At 40.8% G+C, this 25,965-nt stretch overlaps 1 protein-coding gene across 1 annotated transcript in view; it reads right to left on the reverse strand.

Moving 5' to 3' along the window:
• Positions 1 to 877: 877 nt before the first annotated feature.
• Positions 878 to 25,965, reverse strand: part of LOC115149609 (zinc finger protein 135-like) — a gene marked incomplete at its 3' end in the record, with an annotated part of 43,122 nt that continues 18,034 nt past the window's right edge. The window contains exon 2 of the mRNA XM_029692561.1: positions 878 to 2,076. Within this exon, the coding sequence (XP_029548421.1) occupies positions 878 to 2,076 (1,199 nt within the window). The remainder of the gene's footprint in view (positions 2,077 to 25,965) is intronic.

Consider the following 25,965-nt stretch of genomic DNA (forward strand, 5'->3'; position numbering starts at 1 on the left):
TCTCGTCTTCCTAAAACTCACTAGTTTCTAGAACTCTCATCTTCCTAAAACTCACTAGCTTCTAGAACTCTCATCTTCCTAAAACTCACTAGCTTCTAGAACTCTCATCTTCCTAAAACTCACTAGTTTCTAGAACTCTCGTCCCCTTGGAACGAGTCCAAACAAAACTTATCTCCAATACGGAAAAACATGCAGTCAAAATAAATTGAATAAGTCTAATTTCAAGAGGAAACTCCTGCAATATCCATAGTAACTTTCCACCTCACCGCTGAGCTTCTCTCTCTTTTCAGGGTTCACTAGATAGGCATGTTGTTGCATTTAAATGTAGGGGTCCCTAAACAAAGGAACACAACACTTATTTGTCATCAGTCATCGCTAAAATCATTTGTGTGACAGGAGGGAGATGAAGTTGCACGTCCTGTTAAAACTAACAGCTAAAAAAAACAAAGAATCTGGGAATAATGTGTACATCACTGGTTAGAGGAACATTTGTAGAAAACAGCTAGCTACATTTTGAAGTGTTGCATTTTGATTCCAGTGGGTCACCAACGTGGTAAGTGTAACACAGCTCTTTTTGTGTTAGTCACTTTTTGTTAAAACTCATAAATAGTAACTCTTCCATTTCAGAGCCTGGATTTTCCCCCTGAGGCTAATATCCATATCATGTTGAAATCAATAGAACAGGGGACAAACATTTAGGGCTCTACATTGTGACAAATTTAAAATACTCCTACTACAATGTTAAAACATTCTACATTGTGACATTAATTCATTGATATCATGAAACAACTCATCCATGTATTTTCTGATGTTTGATCAGAGATCTTTTATCAGATTATCTCTGGTCACAGCTATGAGATTTCTCTCCTGTGTGTGTTCTCTGGTGTCGAGTCAGATTGCTAGATGTAATAAAACTCTTCCCACACTGATCACAGCTATAAGGCTTCTCTCCTGTGTGTATTCTCTGGTGTATTGTCAGATTTCTAGGTCCTGTAAAACTCTTCCCACATTGATCACAGCTATAAGGCTTCTCTCCTGTGTGTATTCTCTGGTGTATTGTCAGATTTCTAGATCCTGTAAAACTCTTCCCACATTGATCACAGCTGTAAGGCTTCTCTCCTGTGTGTATTCTCCTGTGTACAGTCAGCTTCCCAGATTGACCAAAACTCTTCCCACAATGATCACAGCTATAAGGTTTCTCTCCTGTGTGTGTTCTCTGGTGTATTGTCAGATTGCTAGATCCTGTAAAACTCTTCCCACATTGATCACAGGTATAAGGCTTCTCTCCTGTGTGTATTCTCTGGTGTAGAGTCAGATTTCTAGATGCAGCAAAACTCTTCCCACATTGATCACAGTTATAAGGCTTCTCTCCTGTGTGCATTCTCTGGTGTAGAGTCAGACTTCTTGATGCTGCAAAACTCTTCCCACATTGATCACAGCTATAAGATTTCTCTCCTGTGTGTGTTCTCTGGTGTAAAGTCAGCTGGCCAGATGTAGTAAAACGCTTCCCACCTTGATTAAAGCTATAGGATTTCTCTCCTGTGTGTATTCTATGGTGTAGAGTCAGACTGCTAGATGGAGCAAAATTCGTCCCACATTGATTACAGCTATAAGGTTTCTCTCCTGTGTGTATTCTCTGGTGTAGAGTCAAACTTCTAGATGCCACACAACTCTTCCCACAATGATCACAGCTATAAGATTTCTCTCCTGTGTGTGTACTCTGGTGTAAAGTCAGCTGCCCAGATTGTACAAAACTCTTCCCACACTGATCACAGGTATAAGGTTTTTCTCCTGTGTGTGTTCTCTGGTGTAAAGTCAGCTGGCCAGATTGAACAAAACTCTTCCCACATTGATCACAGCTATAAGGTTTCTCCCCTGTGTGTGTTCTCTGGTGTAAAGTCAGCTGGCCAGATTGAACAAAACTCTTCCCACATTGAGCACAGCTATAAGGTTTCTCTCCTGTGTGTGTTCTCTGGTGTAAAGTCAGCTGGCCAGATGTAGTAAAACTCTTCCCACATTGAGCACAGCTATAAGGTTTCTCTCCCGTGTGTATTCTCTGGTGTGATTTTAAATGTCCTGAAGAAACAAAACTCTTCCCACAGTCAGAGCAGCAGTGAGTTCTCTTCCCTGTGGGTCTCTGTGGGTGTTTCTTGAGGTGTTCTAATGTGGAGAGACTCTTCTCTGCCTTGTCAGCATCATGAGGTTGTTGAGGCTCCCCAGAGGATCCACGATAGTCACGTCTCTCTCCTGTGTGAACAACAAAGTCAGACAGATGGTTAAAGGCCCACAACAGCGGTAATCCACTGTAAAAGGTGATGCCAACAGCGTAGCCATGATGTTGTACAACAATTGACGTCTGTAATGAATGTTACAATTATTTGACAATTGTCTTCAAATGAGCAAGAATAGTCATATTTAGTCTTGTTTTCACATTAGTAGTGACATTGATGATTGTAGGCTAGAAATACGTTATTTGATGTGAATGGGGGAAAACTCAGGGAAGTAACCTCCATTTCCAGGTTGCTTATGAGTGCATTTCACACTACTTTGGATTATAATTGTAAGGCTCGCTTGAATGTCCTGCTTAATATAATGTTTGTGTCATCATCGCAAATCAACCTCTTTGTACTTAAAAAACACTTCAACCAGTAAAAATGCTTTTAACTCAAAAATGGCGCCGGAGGAGATGGCCGTCTCCTAACCAATTGTGCTATTATGTGTTTTCTTTTGCGATATTTGTAAATTATTCTGTACATAATGTTTCTGCAGAAAAGAGCTTCTGGATATAAGGACAGCGATCACTCACACATCAATCACACCTCGAATGATGGATTAGACTGGATCACTCACTCATCTGGATTAGACACTGCCCAGTGACACGATCCTACCAGACGAGCTAAATCACTTCTATGCTCGCTTCGAGGCAAGCAACAATGAGGCATGCATGAGAACATCAGCTGTTCCGGACGACTGTGTGATCACGCTCTCCGTAGCCGACGTGAGTAAGACCTTTAAACAGGTCAACATACACAAGGCTGCGGGGACAGACGGATTACCAGGACGTGTGCTCCGGGCATGTGCTGACCAACTGGCAGGTGTCTTCACTGACATTTTCAACATGTCCCTGATTGAGTCTGTAATACCAACATGTTTAAAGCAGACCACCATAGTCCCTGTGCCCAAGAACACAAAGGCAACCTGCCTAAATGACTACAGAGCCGTAGCACTCACGTCCGTAACCATGAAGTGCTTTGAAAGGCTGGTAATGGCTCACATCAACACCATTATCCCAGAAACCTAGACCCACTCCAATTTGCATACCGCCCAAAAAGATCCACAGATGATGCAATCTCTATTGCACTCCACACTGCCCTTTCCCACCTGGACAAAAGGAACATTTATGTGAGAATGCTATTCATTGACTACTGCTCAGCGTTCAACACCATAGTACCCTCAAAGCTCATCACTATTCTAAGGAACCTGGGACTAAACACCTCCCTCTGCAACTGGATCCTGGACTTCCTGATGGGCCGCCCTCAGGTGGTGAGAATAGGTAGCAACACATCTGCCACGCTGATCCTCAACACTGGAGCTCCCCAGGGGTGCGTGCTCAGTCCCCTCCTGTACTCCCTGTTCACCCACGACTGCATGGCCAGGCATGACTCCAACACCATCATTAAGTTTGCTGACGACACAACAGTGGTAGGCCTGATCACCGACAACGACGAGACAGCCTATAGGGAGGAGGTCAGAGACCTGGCCGGTTGGTGCCAGAATAACAACCTATCCCTCAACGTAACCAAGACTAAGGAGATGATTGTGGACTACAGGAAAAGGAGAACCGAGCATGTCCCCATTCTCATCGACGGGGCTGTAGTGGAGCAGGATGAGAGCTTCAAATTCCTTGGTGTCCACATCAACAACAAACTAGAATGGTCCAAACACATGAACAGTCGTGAAGAGGGCACGACAAAGCCTATTCCCCCTCAGGAAACGAAAAAGATTTGGCATGGGTCCTGAGATCCTCAAAAGGTTCTACAGCTGCAACATCGAGAGTATCCTGACCGGTTGCATCACTGCCTGGTACGGCAATTGCTCGGCCTCCGATCGCAAGGCACTTCAGAGGGTAGTGCGTACAGCCCAGTACATCACTGGGACAAAGCTGCCTGCCATCCAGGTCCTCGACACCAGGCGGTGTCAGAGGAAGGCCCTAAAAATTGTCAAAGACCCCAGCCACCCCAGTCATAGACAGTTCTCTCTACTACCACATGGCAAGCGGTACCAGAGTGCCAAGTCTAGGACAAAAAGGCTTCTCAACAGTTTTTACCCCCAAGCCATAAGACTTCTGAACAGGTAACCAAATGGTTACCCGGACTATTTGCATTGTGTGCCCCCCCCCAACCCCTCTTTTATGCTGCTGCTACTTTCTGTTTATCTTATATGCATAGTCACTTTAACTATACATTCATGTACATACTACCTCAATTGGGCCGACCAACCAGTGCTCCCACGCATTGGCTAACCCGGCTATCTGCACTGTGTCCCACCACCTGCCAACCCCTCTTTTTACACTACTGCTACTCTCTGTTCATCATATATGCATAGTCACTTTAACCATACCTACATTTACATACTACCGCAATAAGCCTGACTAACCGGTGTCTGTATATAGCCTTGCTACTCTTATTTTCAAATGTCTTTTTACTGTTGTTTTATTTCTTTACTTACGTACCTACCTACACACACACACACACCTTTTTTTCGCACTATTGGTTAGATTGTTGTATTCGGCGCACGTGATAAATAAACTTTGATTTGATCATCGCAAATCAACCTCTTTGCACTTAAAAAACACTTCAACCAGTAAAATGTTCTTTGGCTAGCTTTTCCATCAGCCTGACAATGAGGGTCTGTACACTGTTTGCTAAATTGGCCCATAACTTCACCTAACAATAACATAGACCTACTGTAGGACCCATAACTTCACCTAACAATAACTTAGACCTACTGTAGGATCCACAACTTCACCTAACAATAACATAGACCTACCCATAACTTCACCAAACAGCAGATATACCCATGTCGTGATGTTTGTCATTTGACTGGCATTCAGAAAATCATTTCCTGGATCAGCTGATGATATGTGTGATATGAACATGTGACTCTAACTAAACAGCTACAGTATTAAGTATTATGTGTAATTATTGAAGACCTGCATTAATGACAGTATCCATTTGGGTGTTGTCAATAAAGTTAAGGGGACATTCGGTTAGAACCATTGGATTTAGCAAACTCTGAAATGATTTAGGATTTCTGTGCCCATGAAAACTGTTTTCCCAGCGTAACATAAGGAGACACTAAATGTTACGTAGTTAGAGAGTATTTCAGAGATCTGAATACAAAAAACTGTCCGACAGCAAGATCCAGTATTTAAGTTGAAATTCATCATATGACAAGCGTGATGTTATGACTATGACTACTGTTCCCTGAAGGAGGGAAACTAGGTACAACATACTATTAAATCCACACGTTATGACTATAACCACTGTTCCCTGAAGGAGGGAAACTAGGTACAACATACTATTAAATCCACGCCTCGCTGGAAGCCCCACCTTCCACAGGTGATGAGAGTGAGGCTTGGATTTATTCCTTCAATTTAATACCGCTTTTCACCGACCCAGGAAGGGGTGGGGCCAATCAGGTGTTGTACCTCATTTCCCTCCTTCAGGTAACAGTAGTTATAGTATAGTTTTGTCAATAATGAAAACGAAAACCCATTTTTGAATAAAGTCCTGAAGTGGTATCGATATATTGACGACATTTTTTTGCATATGGGAAGGAACTGAACAAGAGCTGTCAGATTTTATGTCACTACTCAATGACATTGACCCCAATCTCAAATTCACTATTGAATGTGACACTCAACGTGTTTATTACCTCGATATGTGGATTGAGAAATCAAATGGAACCCTGTTTACAACTCTGTATAGAAAAGAAACGGACAGAAATACTCTATTACAGGGGGGCAGCTTCCATCCTGAGCCATTAAAAAGAGAACTTCCAAGAAGCCAGTTTTTCAGACTGCGCTGTATATGCCACTCCACAGAGGATTATCTAGCAAAAGCAGCGGAGATGCGCATTAGGTTTCTAAGAAGAGGCTATTCGCCACAATGTGTGGATGAAGCTCTTCATTTGGCATTGGGAAAAACACGAGATGAATTGTTACAAAAAAGACCCGCTAAAGTCAAAGAACACTCCGTAATGTTCACAACCACATATACTTTGAACTCGCGAAAAGTGGGATGTGTGATCAAGAAACACTGGCATATTTTATCATCGGACCCAACTTTGCCGGCTGAATTAAAAAATCCATTACGTGTTCCACCACCCATGTTATTTACATTATTAAATGTCCATGTTGGCTCTGCTATGTCGGTAAGACCTCCCGCTCTCTCAAACAGAGAATTAGTGAACATAAAAGTTCAATCAGGCGAAACAACAGGGATTATCCAGTCGCAGTACATTTTAATGACCTAAAGCATGACATTTCAAACGTTAGATTTTGTGGCATAGAGAAAGTCAAGATAACAGACAGGGGAGGTGATATTAATAATACTCTGAGCAAAAGAGAATGTTTTGGGATTTTCACCCTCCAGACATTATTTCCTAAAGGACTTAATGTGAAATGCCTATGTATGTTATGTTGTGATTTTGAACTTGAAATATGTGCCTATTTAAGATAATTCTGATGCTTTTCGTACGATGTACCCAATTATTAATGAAAACTTGCTATGTCCTCATTGTGGTTTTATGGACGTGTTTAATGCGTCTTATTTATACACTTTTGTAGTGTTTGTGAAAGGCATATTGTTATGTTTGGTAGCACTTATTTATTTTTCCTTTGCCTCCAATCCCTTTCCATGTGTGGAATGGATGTGGGTGGGGCTAGGTCTACATAGGGGTGCTGATTTAAAAGAATTCACAAAAGCTCTGATGAAGGCCGTGAGGTCGATACGTAAGCTTGTTAAATATCAGTGATACTATCGAGAGCAGTGTGCAATCCGTAATGGAATATTTTGAATTTTTTTGTCATGATACGCGCCGGCGCGTCACCTTTCGGATAGTGTCTTGAACGCACGAACAAAACGCCGCTATTTGGATATAACTATGGATTATTTGGAACCAAAACAACATTGGGTGTAAACTAGAAGTCCTGGGAGTGCATTCTGATGAAGAACAGCAAAGGTAATCCAATTTTTCTTATAGTAAATCTGAGTTTGGTGAGTACCAAACTTGGTGGGTGTCAAAATAGCTAGCCTGTGATGGCCGGGCTATCTACTCAGAATATTGCAAAATGTGCTTTCACCGAAAAGCTTTTTTAAAATCGGACACCGCGATTGCATAAAGGAGTTCTGTATCTATAATTCTTAAAATAATTGTTATGTTTTTTGTGAATGTTTATCATGAGTAATTTAGTAAATTCACCGGAAGTGTTCGGTGGGAATGCTAGTTCTGAACGTCACATGCTAATGTAAAAAGCTGGCTTTTGATATAAATATGAACTTGATTGAACAAAACATGCATGTATTGTATAACATAATGTCCTAGGAGTGTCATCTGATGAAGATCATCAAAGGTTAGTGCTGCATTTAGCTGTGGTTTTGGTTTTTGTGACATTATATGCTAGCTTGAAAAATGGGTGTCTGATTATTTCTGGCTGGGTACTCTGCTGACATAATCTAATGTTTTGCTTTCGTTGTAAAGCCTTTTTGAAATCGGACAGTGTGGTTAGATAAAGGAGAGTCTTGTCTTTAAAATGGTGTAAAATAGTCATATGTTTGAAAAATTTAAGTTTTCGGATTTTTGAGGAGTTTGTAATTCCCGCCACGCTCTATCATTGGATATTGGTTAGGCGTTCCGCTAGCGGAACATCTAGATGTTAGAAGTTAACTGACTTACCTAGTTAAATAAAAGGTTACATTTGAAAAATGTAATAAAACATAGAGCATTCAGAAAGTCCAGACCCCTTCCGTTTTCCACATTTTGTTAAGTTACAGCCTTATTCAAATGTTTAAAGCCCATCCAAGAGACTGTCGACCAATCACGTTCACATTGTCATGCTGTGACACGCAGTTCCTAAAATACACGTTATAAACTAAGCTAATTGTCCCAAAATCCCTTTTAAAAAGTCAGAGTACGAGTGAGAAACCATCAAGGCACCAACTTTGAGAAGGTTCTAAAACAAAGGTTTCAAACCAATTCATTAATGTTATTGAATCATATAAATGTTATTGAATCTAGGTATGCTTCACCCTTATTAATGTAATTGAATCTAGGTATGTTTCACCTTTAACCTCACTAGGGTAGGGGGCAGCATTAGGAATTTTGGATGAAAAGCATGCCCAAAGTAAACTGCCTGCTACTCAGGCCCAGAAGCCCGAGTAGGATATGCATATAATTGGTAGATGTGGATAGAAAACACTCTACAGTTTCCAAAACTGTTAAAATAATGTCTGTGAGTATAACAGAACTGATATGGCAGGTGAAAACCTGAGGAAAATCCATCCAGGAAGTGCTATTATTTTGAAATGGCTGTTTTTCCATTGAAAGCCTATCCACCATACCAAGACTTATGACCCAGTTCACGATCCCTATGGCTTTCACAACATGTGGCCAGTCTTTAGGCAATGTTTCAGGCTTTTACTCTGAAAAATGAGGGAGAAACACCACTTTCAATGAGAGGACATGAGTCCTCATTCCAGACATGAGTCCTGCGCATGACCAGGAGCGTGCCTTTCTTGTTTTTCCTTTTCTATTGACGAAGCTATTGTCCGGTTGAAATATGATAGATTATTTATGACAAAAACAACCTGAGGATTTACGTTTGATATGTTTCTACGAACTTTTATGGTACTTTTTTGATTTTTTGTCTGCCTGTTGTGACTGTGCTTTGTTCCAATGGATTACTGAACAAAATGCACCAACAAAACAGAGGTTTTTGGAGATAAAGAGGGACATTATCGAACAAAACGAACATTTACTGTGTGACGTGGAGTCTTGGGAGTGTAACCATATGAAGCTCATCAAAGGTAAGTGATACATTTTATCGCTATTTCTGTGTTTGTTACTCCTCTACTTGGCTGGTTACTGTTTGTAATGATTTGTCTGCTGGGCGCTGTTCTCAGATAATCGCATGGTTTGCTTTCGCCGTAAAGTCTTTTTGAAATCTGACACCGTGGTTGGATTCACAAGAAGTTCATCTTAAAACCAATGTATAACACTTGTATGTTTTCTGAATGAATTTTTATTTATATAATATTTCTGTTTTTGAATTTGGCGCTCTGCAATTTCACTGGATGTGGTAGGACGTTAGCGTCCCACTCCCCCTAGAGAGGTTAATGTTATTGTATCTAGGTATGTTTCACCTTCAATGTAATGGCATGAAAAAATAAATGGCTGAATATTTTACAATGACTTACAGTTGAAGTGGGAAGTTTACATACACATTAGCCAAATACATTTAAACTCAGTTATTCACGACTCCTGACATTTAATCCGAGTAGAAATTCCCTGTCTTAGGTCAGGTAGGATCACCACTTTATTTTAAGAATGTGAAATGTCAGAATAATAGTAGAGAGAATTATTTATTTCAGCTTTTATTTCTTTCATCACATTCCCAGTGGGTCAGAAGTTTACATACACTCAATTAGCATTTGGTAGTATTGCCTTTAAATTGTTTAACTTGGGTCAAACGTTATGGGTAGCCTCCCACAAGTTGGGTGAATTTTGGCCCATTCCTCCTGACAGAGGTGGTGTAACTGAGTCAGGTTTGTAGGCCTCCTTGCTCGCACACGCTTTTTCAGATCTGCCCACAAAGGTTCTATAGGATTGAGGTCAGGGCTTTGTGATGGCCACTCCAATACCTTGACATTGTTGTCCTTAAGCCATTTTGCCACAACTTGGAAGTATGCCAATTTGTAAGTGGCTCTGGATAAGAGCGTCTGCTAAATGACTTAAATGTAAATGTATGCTTGGGGTTATTGTCCATATGGAAGACTCACTTGCAACCAAGCTTTAACTTCCTGACGGATGTCTTGAGATGTAGCTTCAATATATCAACATACTTTTCCTTCCTCATGATGCCATCTATTTTGTGAAGTGCACCAGTCCCTAATGCAGCAAAGCACCACCACAACATGATGCTGCCACCCCCGTGCTTCACGGTTGGGATGGTGTTCTTCGGCTTGCAAGCTTCCCCCTTTTTCCTCCAAACATAACGATGGTTATTATGGCCAAACAATTCTATTTTTGTTTAATCAGACCAGATGACATTTTTCCAAAATGTACGATCTTTGTCCCCATGTGCAGTTGCAAACCGTAGTCTGCCTATTTTAATGGCAGTTTTGGAGCAGTGGCTTCTTCCTTGCTGAGCGGCCTTTCAGATATGTCGATATAGGACTCGTTTTACTGTGGATCTATATCCACAGTAAAAGTCCATACTTTTCTACCTGTTTCCTCCAGCATCTTCACAAGGTCCTTTGCTGTTGTTCTGGGATTGATTTGCTCTTTTCGCACCAAAGTACGTTCATCTCTAGGAGACAGAATGCGTCTCCTTCCTTAGCGGTATGACGGCTGCGTGGTCCCATGGTGTTTATACTTGCGTACTATTGTTTGTACAGATGAACGTGGTACCTTCAGGCGTTTGGAAATTGCTCCCAAGGATGAACCAGACTGAGGTCTTGGCTGATTTCCTTTGATATTCCAATGATGTCAAGCAAAGAGGCACCAAGTTTGAAGGTATGCCTTTAAACACATCCACAGGTACACCTCCAATTGACTCAAATTATGTCAATTAGCCAATCAGAAGCTTCTAAAGCCATGGCATAATTCTCTGGAATTCTCCAAGCTGTTTAAAGGCACAGTTAACTTAGTGTATGCAAACTTCAAACCCACTGGAATTGTGATTCAGTGAATTATAAGTGAAATAATCTGTCTGTAAACAACTGTTGAAAAAATTACTTGTGTCATGCACAAAGTAGATGTCCTAACCGACTTGCCAAAATTACAGTTAGTTAACAAGAAATGTGTGGAGTGGTTGAAAAACGAGTTTTAATGACTCCAACCTAAGTGTATGTAAACTTCCCACTTCAACTGTATCAACAGCTGTAACAATTTGACCCCCACAGCAAATCTTAACTGGCAATTATAGAATATACTATATAGCCTTGAAATCAGGTTAAAACTATAATTTTGACCTCATGGGTGGCCAGTCCTTGTATTTATAGTGTAGTCAATTCAGGGGGTAGCCCTGAGCTGGACTCAAACCTGGGTCCAGCGACTGTCAAGCCAACACCTTATAACTGTTACACCAAGATGTCTGAACTTCTTGAAGAGGTCGCTAGGTGTTGGGTTACGGTTGCTACAATAGCTTTCTCTATGAATTTGAGAGTGGTTACATTTCTCCAGTCCCCATCCCTCAGATGTTTACCAAACCAAGTCTCTGGACAGCCATTTTGTTTCGGTTTAAATCCTAGGTTGCCCCTTTAAACAAGCCACACAACAATCAATCAATCTGCAGTTCAAACAATAACAAAGCTGTAATTCCACCACTGTTTTGGTAATAAGATGATGGATGGGGCTGGAGAAATGTAACTACTCTCAAATTCATAGACAGACCTATGGATGCAAGAACTGACCATCCATGATATCAACATTATAGTTTTAACCATGTTGAGGCTATACAGTGTTGATTTACATTGTTTCTAAACATTGGAGTAAAAAAAGCTTATTTGGGGTTCTGATGGGGTACAACAGTTGAACTAAGCTCATGAGGCATGTGTTATATTCTTCAAGAATCAATGGCTATAAATAAATAATTTAAAAGTCCAAATATTGATGTAGCAATTGCAGATTTCCCCTTTAACACCAAACATCAGTTCAACAACTGCAGAGTTTGTGCCTCTGTATTTAAGACAGTACTTACTAGTGTTAATCAGGGAACGGTTTCTCAAAACCATCTTATGGCTGAGTTCACCGTTAGAACCATTGGATGCCTTAAGATGCGTTTGGGAAACCGGGACCAGATATCCAGTTTCCTCCTCTTCTTCTTCCTCCTTTTTGGATGTAACAGTCATCTCCCCCTCCTCTTTCACTCTGAACGCATCTTCCTCTTTCTCCTCTTCTTTTACTGTAACATCCTCCTCCTCTTTCACTCTGAACGTGACTTCCTCTTCTTTCACTGAAACGTCTTTCTCTTCTTCTTTCACTGTAACAGCCTCACCCTCTACTTGTTTTTGTATTGTAACATCCTTCTCTTCTTCCTCCTCTTTCACAAGAACTTCTTTCTCCGTCCAGCAGACCTCTTCTTTAGCAGGAGGAGAGTAGCTTAGTGAACTCATGGTCGGGGATGTTAGCTAGTTAGCATTAGCGACTAGCCTAGTTCTAAGCTAACTTAGTAAACCAGCTAGCTGACAAACAACGTAAATATATAATTAAATGGGCCAACAAGTACATACGACAGAAGTGTGTTTAATACACAGCGACTAATATACACCAAAACAGTGTAAAGAGCGTGAATGTTGTAGCTATGTTTGCTAGAAAGCTACCGAGGTGTCTGACTAGCTGTTGTTGTTGAAGGAGCGTCCCGTCCACTAGATTATACGTCACACTGGCAGCATCGCCTGAACCTAAAAGACGCACATCGCCATCTGCTGACTGGAGGGCAACGCAGTTGAGGAACCAAACGTTTATTTTTCATTTATTTCATAAAAGATTAATATTATATTAAGTCGTTCAAAGAGAAGCATGTGTTGATTGATTCGTTTTTAATGAGTGAGAAATTAAAACGAACGTTACACCCACTACATATTTGCATTCAACCATACTTCTGACATGGATCATTTTGACCCCAGAGGCATATCTTTTATCATAGCCAAAATGTAGTTTATTCAATTCTTCATGACTTTGTCAGTCAACTTGTTCTTAATAAATCTAAATAATGGTTTAGTGTTTCTGTATCAATATGGACTTTTAACAAATTCAAATCCTTTGGAGTCATTTTGACCCCAGACAAAAGCACATTTGATAAATAGGACGTTTATTTCAAATCAAAATCACATTTTATTGGTCACATACACATGTTTAGCAGATGTTATTGTGGGTGTAGCAAAATGCTTGTCTTTCTAGCTGCGACAGTGCAGTAATATCTAACAAGTAATATTTAACAATTTCACAACATAGACCCAATACACACAAATCTAAGTATTTGAATCTAGGTTTCTCTGTAGACATGATCCAAAACCACGGACCTGTATCCGTGGTTTTGATCAGATAGACACCTGCAGACACACAGTATAGTGCCTCCCATGTACTCTCCTAAGATTGGACTTTTCTATACCACGTAACATATGACTGTGTACAAAACTGCCAATGGTAGAAAACTCTGCCAACGGTAGAAAACTCTGCCAGTGGTATACAGTGCATTCGTTAAGTATTCAGACCCCTTCACTTTTTCCACATTTTGTTACGTTACAGCCATATTCTAAAATTTAATAATTCTTCCCCTCATCAATCTACACACAATACCCCATAATGACATCACAATACCCCATAATGACATCACAATACCCCATAATGACAAACCAAAAACATTTTTTTTTTTTACATTTTTGCAAATTTATTTACTGAAGTATTCGTACCTCAGCCAGGATTGTGAAATGTTAGGAAATAATATGTCATCATTTACTCGTACCTCAGCCAGGATTGTGAAATGTTAGGAAATAATATGTCATGTTTTACTCGTACCTCAGCCAGCATTGTGAATGGTTAGGAAATAATATGTCATGTTTTACTCGTACCTCAGCCAGCATTGTGAATGGTTAGGAAATAATATGTCATGTTTTACTAGTACCTCAGCCAGCATTGTGAATGGTTAGGAAATAATATGTCATGTTTTACTCGTACCTCAGCCAGCATTGTGAATGGTTAGGAAATAATATGTAATGTTTTACTCGTACCTCAGCCAGCATTGTGAATGGTCTCTGATGCAGTGACATACTAGACCATGGCAGTAAATCTAATACTTAGGTGTTTTTAGTCAGGCATGAAAGGTCTGGGGTGGTTCTGTGGTTATAAGTTACTGACCTTGGAATACATTTCTGGACATGCTGGCAGGGTCTGAATCAAACCCAATGTCCACCTGGTACACTGGCAGGGCCTGAATCAAACCCAATGTCCACCTGGCACACTGACAGGGCCTGAATCAAACGCAATGTCCACCTGGCATACTGACAGGGTCTGAATCAAACCCAATGACCACCTGGGTCACTGACAGGGTCTGAATTAAACCCAATAACCACCTGGTACTCTGACAGGGTCTGAATTAAACCCAATGTCCACCTGGTACACTGGCAGGGTCTGAATCAAACCCAATGTCCACCTGACACCCTGACAGGGTCTGAATCAAACCCAATGTCCACCTGGTACACTGGCAGGTTCTGAATCAAACCCAATGTCCACCTGGCACACTGGCAGGGTCTGAATCAAACCCAATGTCCACCTGGTACACTGGCAGGGTCTGAATCAAACCCAATGTCCACCTGGTACACTGACAGGGTCTGAATCAACCCAATGTTAAGGGGAGGGAAGATTGGTCAAGAGGGTGATGATTATTGTTGTTCTACTGCCTGATTGTTATGCAACAACACTGTTTACAAAAGCTTTGTTAAAGAACAAGTTGTTGTTTGTGTCCCACTGCTTTGCTTTATCTTGGCCAGGTCGCAGATGTAAATGAGAACTTGTTCTCAACTGGCCACCTGGTTAGATAAACGTGCATTTATTTATTTAAAAAACGTTTTTTTTTACAACATTAACAATGTCTACACTGTATTTCTGATCAATTGTATTATTATTTTAATGGATGAAAAATGTGCTTTCTTTAAAAAACAAAAACATTTCTAAGTGACCCCAAACTTTTGAACGGTAGTATACATCTACATGATGTATTGTTACACCATGTAGGAGCAGTATAGACCTAGTCTGTTCATTATATACATCTACATGATGTATTGTTACACCATGTAGGAGCAGTATAGACCTAGTATGTTCATTATATACATCTACATGATGTATTGTTACACCATGTAGGAGCAGTATAGACCTAGTCTGTTCATTATATACATCTACATGATGTATTGTTACACCATGTAGGAGCAGTATAGACCTAGTCTGTTCATTATATACATCTACATGATGTATTGTTACTCCATGTAGGAGCAGTATAGACCTAGTCTGTTCATTATATACATCTACATGATGTATTGTTACTCCATGTAGGAGCAGTATAGACCGACAGTAGATGGCTACTTATTTAGATGTTGTTTGACTTAATGAAACTTCCTTAAATGTGCTGTAGTAAACATGTTTTATTCACACTAATCAACCAACACATCACTGTCTTTGTATGTCTCAATAGTATTATTTAATTAAATCCATGTAAAATAATCTTTGTCTGAAAATAAAATGTGATCCTCAACTGCGTTTCCCTCCAGTCAGCAGACGGCGATGTGCGTCTTTCAGGCGATGCTGCAGCGTGACGTATAATCTAGTGGACGGTTCTTCATAAACAGCTCGTCAACCACCTCGGTAGCTTGCTAGCCAACATAGCCGAAAGATTCAAGCTATTTATACGCTTTCGGTCTATATTAGCTACTGTGTTTTAGACACACTTCTGTCGTATCTACTTGTTAACCTATTTAATTTAATATTACGTTATTTTTTTATTAGTCAGCTATAGTAGCTGGCTGGTTAAGTTAGTATTAGCCTAGTCGCTAATGATAGCTAGCTAGCTAACATCCCCGAACATGAGCTCCCTAAACTACTCCCCTCCTGTTAAACAAGAGGAGGTCTGCTGGACGGAGAAAGAAGCTCTGGGGCTGAACATTGTCGTGAAAGAGGAGAAGGAAGAGGAGGATGTTACAGTAAAACAAGGAGTAGAGGGTGAGGCTGTTACAGTGAAAGAAGAAGAGAAAGACGTTTCAGTTAAACAAGAGGAAGAAGAGGATGATGCTGTTTTTGGAGTGAAGAAGGAAGGAGAGATTACTGTCACATTGGAAGATGAAGAGGAGGAGACAGGAGATCTGATTAACACCAGTAAGTACCGCCTTCAATTAGTTTTTAACTTTGGATATTCGGAGTTGGCTCGTCAATACCTCTTCAACGGAGGGCCCTGGGATGATGACTGATATGTCTAGAATCAGACGACGTAGAGAACAAGCTACCCCTTGTTTTCTCCGTTCCGTTTCCAAAAAGTGACTTAACATATATATTTGAGGAGGGTCTATCTGCTGACCGCAGACTGGGGGGCCACGGCATGTAGTGATTTTAATGTAGTGATGTTTTACTACACACCGTGACCCCCAATAGAGCCATGTGAGAGTTGGGTTGGCTACACCCAAGATTATGAATATACTGACAAGATGTCTCTCCGCCCTAACAAGGGGAGTCGTTGTCCACAAAGCTGCACTGTGGGCTGTCTCGCTCCCACCTATCCTGTCTTTGGATTGGTGGATACATCTTATTATTGTAATCTATTGTTTATATTCTATGAGGGTTGATGTCGTCAACCGCCTGTATTCAATGGAGAGAGATGCTAAACTACTAGCATGAATATGCATAGCGATCTGGAGACAACTCCAATAGTGTTTTATCAAAGTTGTCGGTATGTCACGTGTCCACAAAACAACTTAATCATTACGAAACTTCTGTTAGATCAAGTTAACCTCACGTAGCAAATATGCCATTCATTTTGTTGTTGACCAAATTCAACACTTTCCACATTGGGTTGATAATTGTTTCCACTTGGATACAACCAACTGTAGCCTACTGGCATGATCTAGAGAGATACAACCTACTGTAGCCTACTGGCATGACCTAGAGAGATACAGCCTACTGTAGCCTACTGGCATGACCTAGAGTTACAACCTACTGTAACCTACTGGCATGACCTAGAGAGTTACAACCTACTGTAGCCTACTGGCATGACCTAGAGAGTTACAACCTACTGTAGCCTACTGGCATGACCTAGAGAGATACAACCTACTGTAACCTACTGGCATGACCTAGAGTTACAACCTACTGTAACCTACTGGCATGACCTAGAGAGTTACAACCTACTGTAGCCTACTGGCATGACCTAGAGAGATAGAACCTACTGTAACCTACTGGCATGACCTAGAGAGTTACAACCTACTGTAGCCTACTGGCATGACCTAGAGAGTTACAACCTACTGTAACCTACTGGCATGACCTAGAGAGTTACAACCTACTGTAGCCTACTGGCATGACCTAGAGAGATACAACCTACTGTAACCTACTGGCATGACCTAGAGAGTTACAACCTACTGTAACCTACTGGCATGACCTAGAGAGTTACAACCTACTGGCATGACCTAGAGAGTTACAACCTACTGGCATGACCCAGAGAGATACAACCTGCTGTAGCCTACTGGCATGACCTAGAAAGATACAACCTACTGTAGCCTACTGGCATGACCTAGAGAGATACAACCTACTGTAGCCTACTGGCATGACCTAGAGAGATACAACCTACTGTAACCTACTGGCATGACCTAGAGAGATACAACCTACTGTAACCTACTGGCATGACCTAGAGAGATACAACCTACTGGCATGACCTAGAGAGATACGACCTACTGGCATGACCTAGAAAGATACAACCTACTGGCATGACCTAGAGAGATACAACCTACTGTAACCTACTGGCATGACCTAGAGAGTTACAACCTACTGGCATGACCTAGAAAGATACAACCTACTGGCATGACCTAGAGAGATACAACCTACTGGCATGACCTAGAAAGATACAACCTACTGGCATGACCTAGAGAGATACAACCTACTGTAACCTACTGGCATGACCTAGAGAGATACAACCTACTGTAGCCTACTGGCATGACCTAGAGAGTTACAACCTAGTGGCATGACATAGAGAGATACAACCTACTGGAACCTACTGGCATGACCTAGAGAGTTACAACCTACTGTAGCCTACTGGCATGACCTAGAGAGATACAACCTACTGTAACCTACTGGCATGACCTAGAGAGTTACAACCTACTGTAACCTACTGGCATGACCTAGAGAGTTACAACCTACTGTAACCTACTGGCATGACCTAGAGAGTTACAACATACTGTAGCCTACTGGCATGACCTAGAGAGATACAACCTACTGTAACCTACTGGCATGACCTAGAGAGATACAACCTACTGTAACCTACTGGCATGACCTAGAAAGATACAACCTACTGTAGCCTACTGGCATGACCTAGAAAGATACAACCTACTGTAACCTAGTGGCATGACCTAGAGAGATACAACCTACTGGAACCTAGTGGCATGACCTAGAGAGTTACAACCTACTGTAACCTACTGGCATGACCTAGAGAGTTACAACCTACTGTAGCCTGCTGGCATGACCTAGAGAGTTACAACCTACTGGCATGACCTAGAGAGTTACAACCTGCTGTAACCTACTGGCATGACCTAGAGAGATACAACCTACTGTAGCCTACTGGCATGATCTAGAGAGATACAACCTACTGTAGTCTACTGGCATGACCTAGAGAGATACAACCTACTGTAACCTACTGGCATGACCTAGAGAGTTACAACCTACTGTAGCCTACTGGCATGACCTAGAGAGATACAACCTACTGGCATGACCTAGAGAGTTACAACCTACTGTTGCCTACTGGCATGACCTAGAGAGATACAATCTACTGTAGCCTACTGGCATGACCTAGAGTTACAACCTACTGTAACCTACTGGCATGACCTAGAGAGTTACAACCTACTGTAACCTACTGGCATGACCTAGAGAGATACAACCTACTGTAACCTACTGGCATGACCTAGAGAGATACAACCTACTGTAACCTACTGGCATGACCTAGAGAGATACAACCTACTGTAACCTACTGGCATGACCTAGAGAGATACAACCTACTGTAACCTACTGGCATGACCTAGAGAGTTACAACCTACTGTAGCCTACTGGGACAACCTAGAGAGATACAACCTACTGTAACCTACTGGCATGACCTAGAGAGTTACAACCTACTGTAGCCTACTGGCATGACCTAGAGAGTTACAACCTAGTGGCATGACATAGAGAGATACAACCTACTCGAACCTACTGGCATGACCTAGAGAGTTACAACCTACTGTAGCCTACTGGCATGACCTAGAGAGATACAACCTACTGTAACCTACTGGCATGACCTAGAGAGTTACAACCTACTGTAACCTACTGGCATGACCTAGAGAGATACAACCTACTGTAACCTACTGGCATGACCTAGAGAGTTACAACCTACTGTAACCTTCTGGCATGACCTAGAGAGATACATCCTACTGTAACCTACTGGCATGACCTAGAGAGATACAACCTACTGTAACCTACTGGCATGACCTAGAGAAATACAACCTACTGTAGACTACTGGCATGACCTAGAGAGTTACAACCTACTGTAACCTACTGGCATGACCTAGAGAGTTACAACCTACTGTAGCCTACTGGCATGACCTAGAAAGATACAACCTACTGTAGCCTACTGGCATGACCTAGAAAGATACAACCTACTGTAACCTAGTGGCATGACCTAGAGAGATACAACCTACTGGAACCTAGTGGCATGACCTAGAGAGTTACAACCTACTGTAACCTACTGGCATGACCTAGAGAGATACAACCTACTGTAACCTACTGGCATGTCCTAGAGAGATACAACCTGCTGTAATCTACTGGCATGTCCTAGAGAGATACAACCTACTGTAACCTACTAGCATGACCTAGAGAGTTACAACCTACTGTAGCCTACTGGCATGACCTAGAGAGATACAACCTACTGTAGCCTACGGCATGACCTAGATATATATACAAGCATTTCTAAACTTTTTTTCTCACTTTTATGGGGTATTGTGATGTCTTTATGAGGTATTGTCTGAAAGTTGATAATTTAAAAATATATATATATTTTATAATAACCAAATGTGTAAAAAGGAAGGGGTCAGAATGCATGTATGTTGTATGTTCTAGGGCAGATTTTAAAAAAAAGAGAGTATTTTCTTTCTACCAATTGATTGGTTGAAATGTTATGACGTGTATTTGTTCATATAGACACACCCCGTGTGTTTAATAAAATCAACTGTATGTGCAGAACTTGAACTGAACTGATGCTTCAAGCGTTTGATTAAATAATTAACACACACAAATGACTTGAGGAAGCCAGAGATCAATATAACCAGAAGAAAATAACCAATTCCCCACCTGCTGCTGGCCTTCGTTAATTCTAATGTTATGCTCCTGGAGTTTCCGGTAAAATAGGTAAACTTTTTCCATTTCTGTTTGAAGTGCCAATTTATCTGACCATTTCTACCGATCTGCGTGCCAGTTACGAACGAGTTACCAAACCTGTTTGGCCCCGCCACTTCCTGGGTCGGTGAAGAGCGGTATTACATTTAAGGAATATATCCGAGTCTCACGCTCATCACCTGTGGAATGCGGGGCTTCCAGCGAGGTGTGGATTTAATAGTATGTTGTACCTAGTTTCCCTCCTTCAGGGAACAGTAGTTATAGTCATAACGTGTGGATTTAATAGTATGTTGTACCTAGTTTCCCTCCTTCAGGGAACAGTAGTTATAGTCATAACGTTAAGCTTGTCATATGATGAACTTTAACTTAAATACTGGATCTTGCTGTCGGACAGTTTTTTGTATTCAGATCTCTGAAATGCTCTCTAACTACGTAACATTTAGTGTCTCCTTATGTTACGCTGGGAAAACAGTTTTCATGGGCACAGAAATCCTAAATCATTTCAGTTTACTAAATCCAATGGTTCTAACCGAGAGTCACCTTAACTTTATTGACAACTCCCAAATGGATACTGTCATTAATGCGGTTCTTAAATAATTACACATAATACTTAATACTGTAGCTGTTTAGTTACAGTCACATGTTCAACTATCATCAGCTGATCCAGGAAATCATTTTCTGCATGCCAGTCAAATGTAGTTCTTCATTCATTACACCGGTAAAGACAGTTATGCCGTGCTCCACGTTGGATCCAACATCCCAAACAAATCGATATTTATAATGTGTTATTGTCTACTTGATTTACAGTAGGGTCTCGTTAGTCCGTTTGGAAACGGAGATACTTAGCTCATAATGTGTAGAGAACTGTTCCTTGATGGATAGGCTATTGTACAACACACAGAGCTATTTTCCTTTATTCAGGACATTTAGAATGACAACACATTACAGAGTAGCCTAATGGGATTATTCACAAAATTATCTGGTGATCAGGTTATGAATTGTCATGACAAAGACATTTTAGTCTCCTTCTTTCACCTGAAATATTAAATGATTTATAGTCCTAGGTCTATGTTGTTGTTAGGTGAAGTTATGGGTCTTACAGTAGGTCTATGTTATTGTTAGGTGAGATTATAGACCATTTTGGCATACACTTAGTGGACAAAACCTCATTATCAGGCTGATGGAAAACTAGCCAATGAGCATTTTACTGGTTGAAGTTGTTTTTAAATATAAAGTAGTACATTTGACAAAAACACAAACATTATATTAAATCAGGACATTCAAACGAGCCTTACAATTATAATCCAAAGTAGTGTCAAATGATAATAATAATCATAATCAACCTGGAAATGGAGGCTATATTTGCTGTCAGCCTATGAGAACTCCCCTGAGTTTCCCCCACGGTGGTGAATTAGTGAATAGACACAGAACTTAATGTGAGTTTCCTTGAGTAGCACTCCTGATCTTGTGCTGTAATATTCAGAATACATTGTGAAAACTAATCTTTGCTCACCATTTGTTAAATATATATATTTTTTCACCCCTTTTTTCTCCCCAATTGGTACTTACAGTCTTGTCTCATCGCTGCAACTCCCATACGGACTCTGGAGAGGCGAAGGTCGAGAGCCATGCGTTCTCCGAAACACAACCCAACCTAGCCGCGATGCTTCTTGACACAATGCCTATCCAACCCGAAAGCCAGCAGCACCAATGTGTCGGAGGAAACACTGTACACCTGGCAACCTGGTCAGCGTGCACTGCGCCCGGCCTGCCACAGGAGTCGCTAGTGCGCGATGAGACAAGGATATCCCTGCCGGCAACAGAGCTTGGACTCGAACCCAGAATCTCTAATGGCACAGCTTAGGCCACTTGCTCACCATTTTTGCTCCAGGCAGATATACTACATCCATAACTAGCGGTTTCTGCATTAGCAGGGATGTGTTTCTGCAGTCAAATTGTGTGTGCATCGCCCTTGTCGCAATTTTAGCAAACACAGAAAGGTGCCTATATTTGAGAACAAAAGTCGCCTAGCACACTGCTTAGGAGTTCAACACCTTTTACTTATTTCTAGTTACTACTAATGTGAAAACAAGACTAAATATGACTATTGTTGCTCACTTGACTGTCTTAAGACAATTGTCAAGTCATTTTAACATTCATTACAGACGTCAATTGTTGTACAGTATCATGGCTACGCTGTTTGCATCACCTTTTTCAGTGGTTTTCTGCTGTTGTGAGCCTTTAACTATCTGTCTGACTTGTTCACACAGGAGAGAGACGTGACTATCATGGATCCTCTGGGGAGCCTCAACATCATGATGCTAACGAGGCAGAGACGAGTTTGTCCAGATTCTATCACCTCAAGAAACACCAGCAGAGACCCACAGGGAAGAAATATATGCTGCTCTGCTGCTCTGACTGTGGAAAACATTGCAAATCTTCATCAGAACTTAAAATACACCAGCGAGTACACACAGGAGAGAAATCTCACCACTGTTTTGATTGTGGGAAGAGTTACTTAAGATTAAAATCACTAAAAGTACACCTGAGAATTCACACTGGAGAGAAACCTTACAGCTGTGATCAATGTGGGAAGAGTTTTACTACATCTAGCTATCTGATTATACACCAGAGAACACATACAGGAGAGAAACCTTACAGCTGTACTCAATGTGGGAAGAGTTATATTTCATCTTGCCATCTGAGTAGACACCAGCTAGTACACACAGGAGAGAAACCTTATAGCTGTAATCAATGTGGGAAGAGTTTTACTCGGCCAGACAGCCTGATAATACACCAGAGAACACACACAGGAGAGAAACCTTATAGCTGTGATCAATGTGGGAAGACTTATATTTCATCTTCCCATCTGACTAAACACCAGCGAGTACACACAGGAGAGAAACCTTATAGCTGTACTCAATGTGGGAAGAGTTTTTCTACGTCTAGCTTTCTCACTATACACCAGAGAACACACACAGGAGAGAAACAATATAGCTGTGTCAATGTGGGACAAGATTTGCTTGGCTAACCAGCCTAGGATCACATCAGAGAACACACACAGGAGAGAAACCTCCTAGCTGTGATCAATGTGGGAAGAGATACTCTGATAAAAGATCTCTGATTAAACATCAGAAAATACATGGAGTTGTTTCATGATATCAATGAAATAATGTCACAATGTAGAATGTTTAACATTGTAGTAGGAGTATTTTAATGATGTCACAATGTACAACCATAAACATTTGCCCCCTGTTCTATTGATTTCAATATGATATGGATATTAGCCTCAGGGGGAAATCCAGGCTCTGAAATGGAAGAGTTACTATTTATGAGATTTAACAAAAAGTGACTAACAAAAAAAGATCTGTGTTACACTTACCACGTTGGTGACCCACTTGAATCAACATGCAACACTTCAAAATGTATCTAGCTGCTTTCTACAAATTGTCCTCTAACCAGGGATGTACACATTATTCCCAGATTCCATGTGGTTTTTGAGCTGTTCGTTTTAACAGGACGTGCAACTTCATCTCCCTCCTGTCACACAAATGATTTTAGCATGATATCGATGAATAAGTGTTGTGTTCCTTTGTTTAGCGACCCCTACATTTAAATGCATCACTCCAAAATGTAGCTGACTGTCTTCTGCAGGTTGTCCTCTAACCTGTGAGGTAAAATATATCTCCCATTTCCATGTGTTTTTTAGTTGTGTTAGTTTCAACAGCACGTACAACCTGACTGGCTGATGTTTGTGTACATAGCACATGTTATGTTTAGGTTTTCAATTTATCACAAACTGTTTCTGCATATTGGTTATTGATTTGTACATGTTAAAACTGTGCTTTGACATTGGGGATATCCCACCTAGCAAAATGTCATTGAAAAGACGTCGAAAATAAGACTATGCAATCAAATATTTCATATTTACAATTCATGTAACATTTAGTAATGATAATTATTTATGTAACCAACTGACAATTTTTTTGGTACAATTGTATTCACATTGTTGCCGTGTTTTTATGAATATCAGGGTTCATTCTCAGATGTGCCAACCCAAGTGTGCTAGAGCATGACATTGGGGACTGGGCCCCGATCCAACAACATGCCTATCTAGTGAACCCTGAGAAGAGAGAGAAGCTCTGCAGTGAGGTGGAAAGTTACTACGGATATTGCAGGAGTTTCATCTTGAAATCAGACATGTCTGTGGTAAGGACAACATGGTTGCTGATTGTCTCAAGGGTGGGCAGTCAAAAATATTTCTGTTTTGCGTTTAGCCAGTGCGTTGCCATGGATCACAATTTATTTTGACTACATGTTGTTCTGTATTGGAGATGAGTTTTGTTTGGGCTCGTTCCAAGGGGACGAGAGTTCTAGAAGCTAGTGAGTTTTAGGAAGACGAGAGTTCTAGAAGCTAGTGAGTTTTAGGACGACGAGAGTTCTAGAAGCTAGTGAGTTTTAGGAAGACGAGAGTTCTAGAAGCTAGTGAGTTTTAGGATTCTATAGAAAGAAAAATGAGAGAAAATAAAACGATTGTATATTATTGTTTAGAAATGTGTTTTTCTTGTTTTTAATTGTTGATAGCCAGTAGATCGCCAGTAGACACCATGTTTATATTCGTTATACTCGTTAGCCCGTCAAGCTCGTTAGCACGTCTAGCTCGTTAGCACGTCTAGCTCGTTAGCACGTCTAGCTCGTTAGCACGTCTAGCTCGTTAGCACGTCTAGCTCGTTAGCACGTCTAGCTCGTTAGCACGTAGGACGCACTGATTGGTGTCACCTCGTTAGTCAGTATGTGTTACACCTGTGCTGGCTTGTCCATCTCGTTAGTGGGAAGGTGTTTCACCTGAGCTGGTCCAGGTTCTATTTAAGAGTGTCTGGCCCAGTGCTCCAGTTGTCTTGATACATGTGGAGAGTCAACACCTTTAGTTGCTCCACCATTTTGGTTTGCTTCCTGTCTTTAAGTTTGGTGTGGGTTTTTCTTTTGTTTGCCTCTTCTTGGCCAGATTTAGTGGGTCTCATGGTGGGTGTCTTTTAGGTCCCAGTTGTTGTTACTAGTCAACTTTCAGTGGACACCCCCATAGTGTCTTTCAGAGCCCCTCCTAAAATCATGCTTATATTTTGGGTTGGATGTTGCATCCAATTAATATTTTAATCAATGGATTTTCCTTAGAATGCTAATTCGTCTTTCAGTTGTTAATCTTATGTTTGTTGTGGTAAATATTTCTGTTTATTTTCATTGTTTTATTTTTTTCCTGTGAAGCATCCATGTCTGAAATGTGCTGTATAAATAAAGCTTGATTTGAACATATTGCAAAAGAAATTAACCCAATGACTGACAATCAACAGACTCTTGCAAAACCAATACGTATCTTGGTCCATCTTATTATACTGAATTTATACTTTTTTCATATCTCCCACTATGTCAAAATAGTGCTGGTATGTACGTTTAGTATTACTTTTCAACCAACCCAGTGCATTTGTTGAAGATAAATGTTTAATTCAACAATACGTCAAAGGATTCAACTACTGCAAACCGAAACAAACAAAATGGATCAACCAGATCAATCCC

This window comes from Salmo trutta, chromosome 15 (assembly GCF_901001165.1).
Source record: "Salmo trutta chromosome 15, fSalTru1.1, whole genome shotgun sequence".
NCBI classification, from domain to species: Eukaryota; Metazoa; Chordata; class Actinopteri; order Salmoniformes; family Salmonidae; genus Salmo; species Salmo trutta.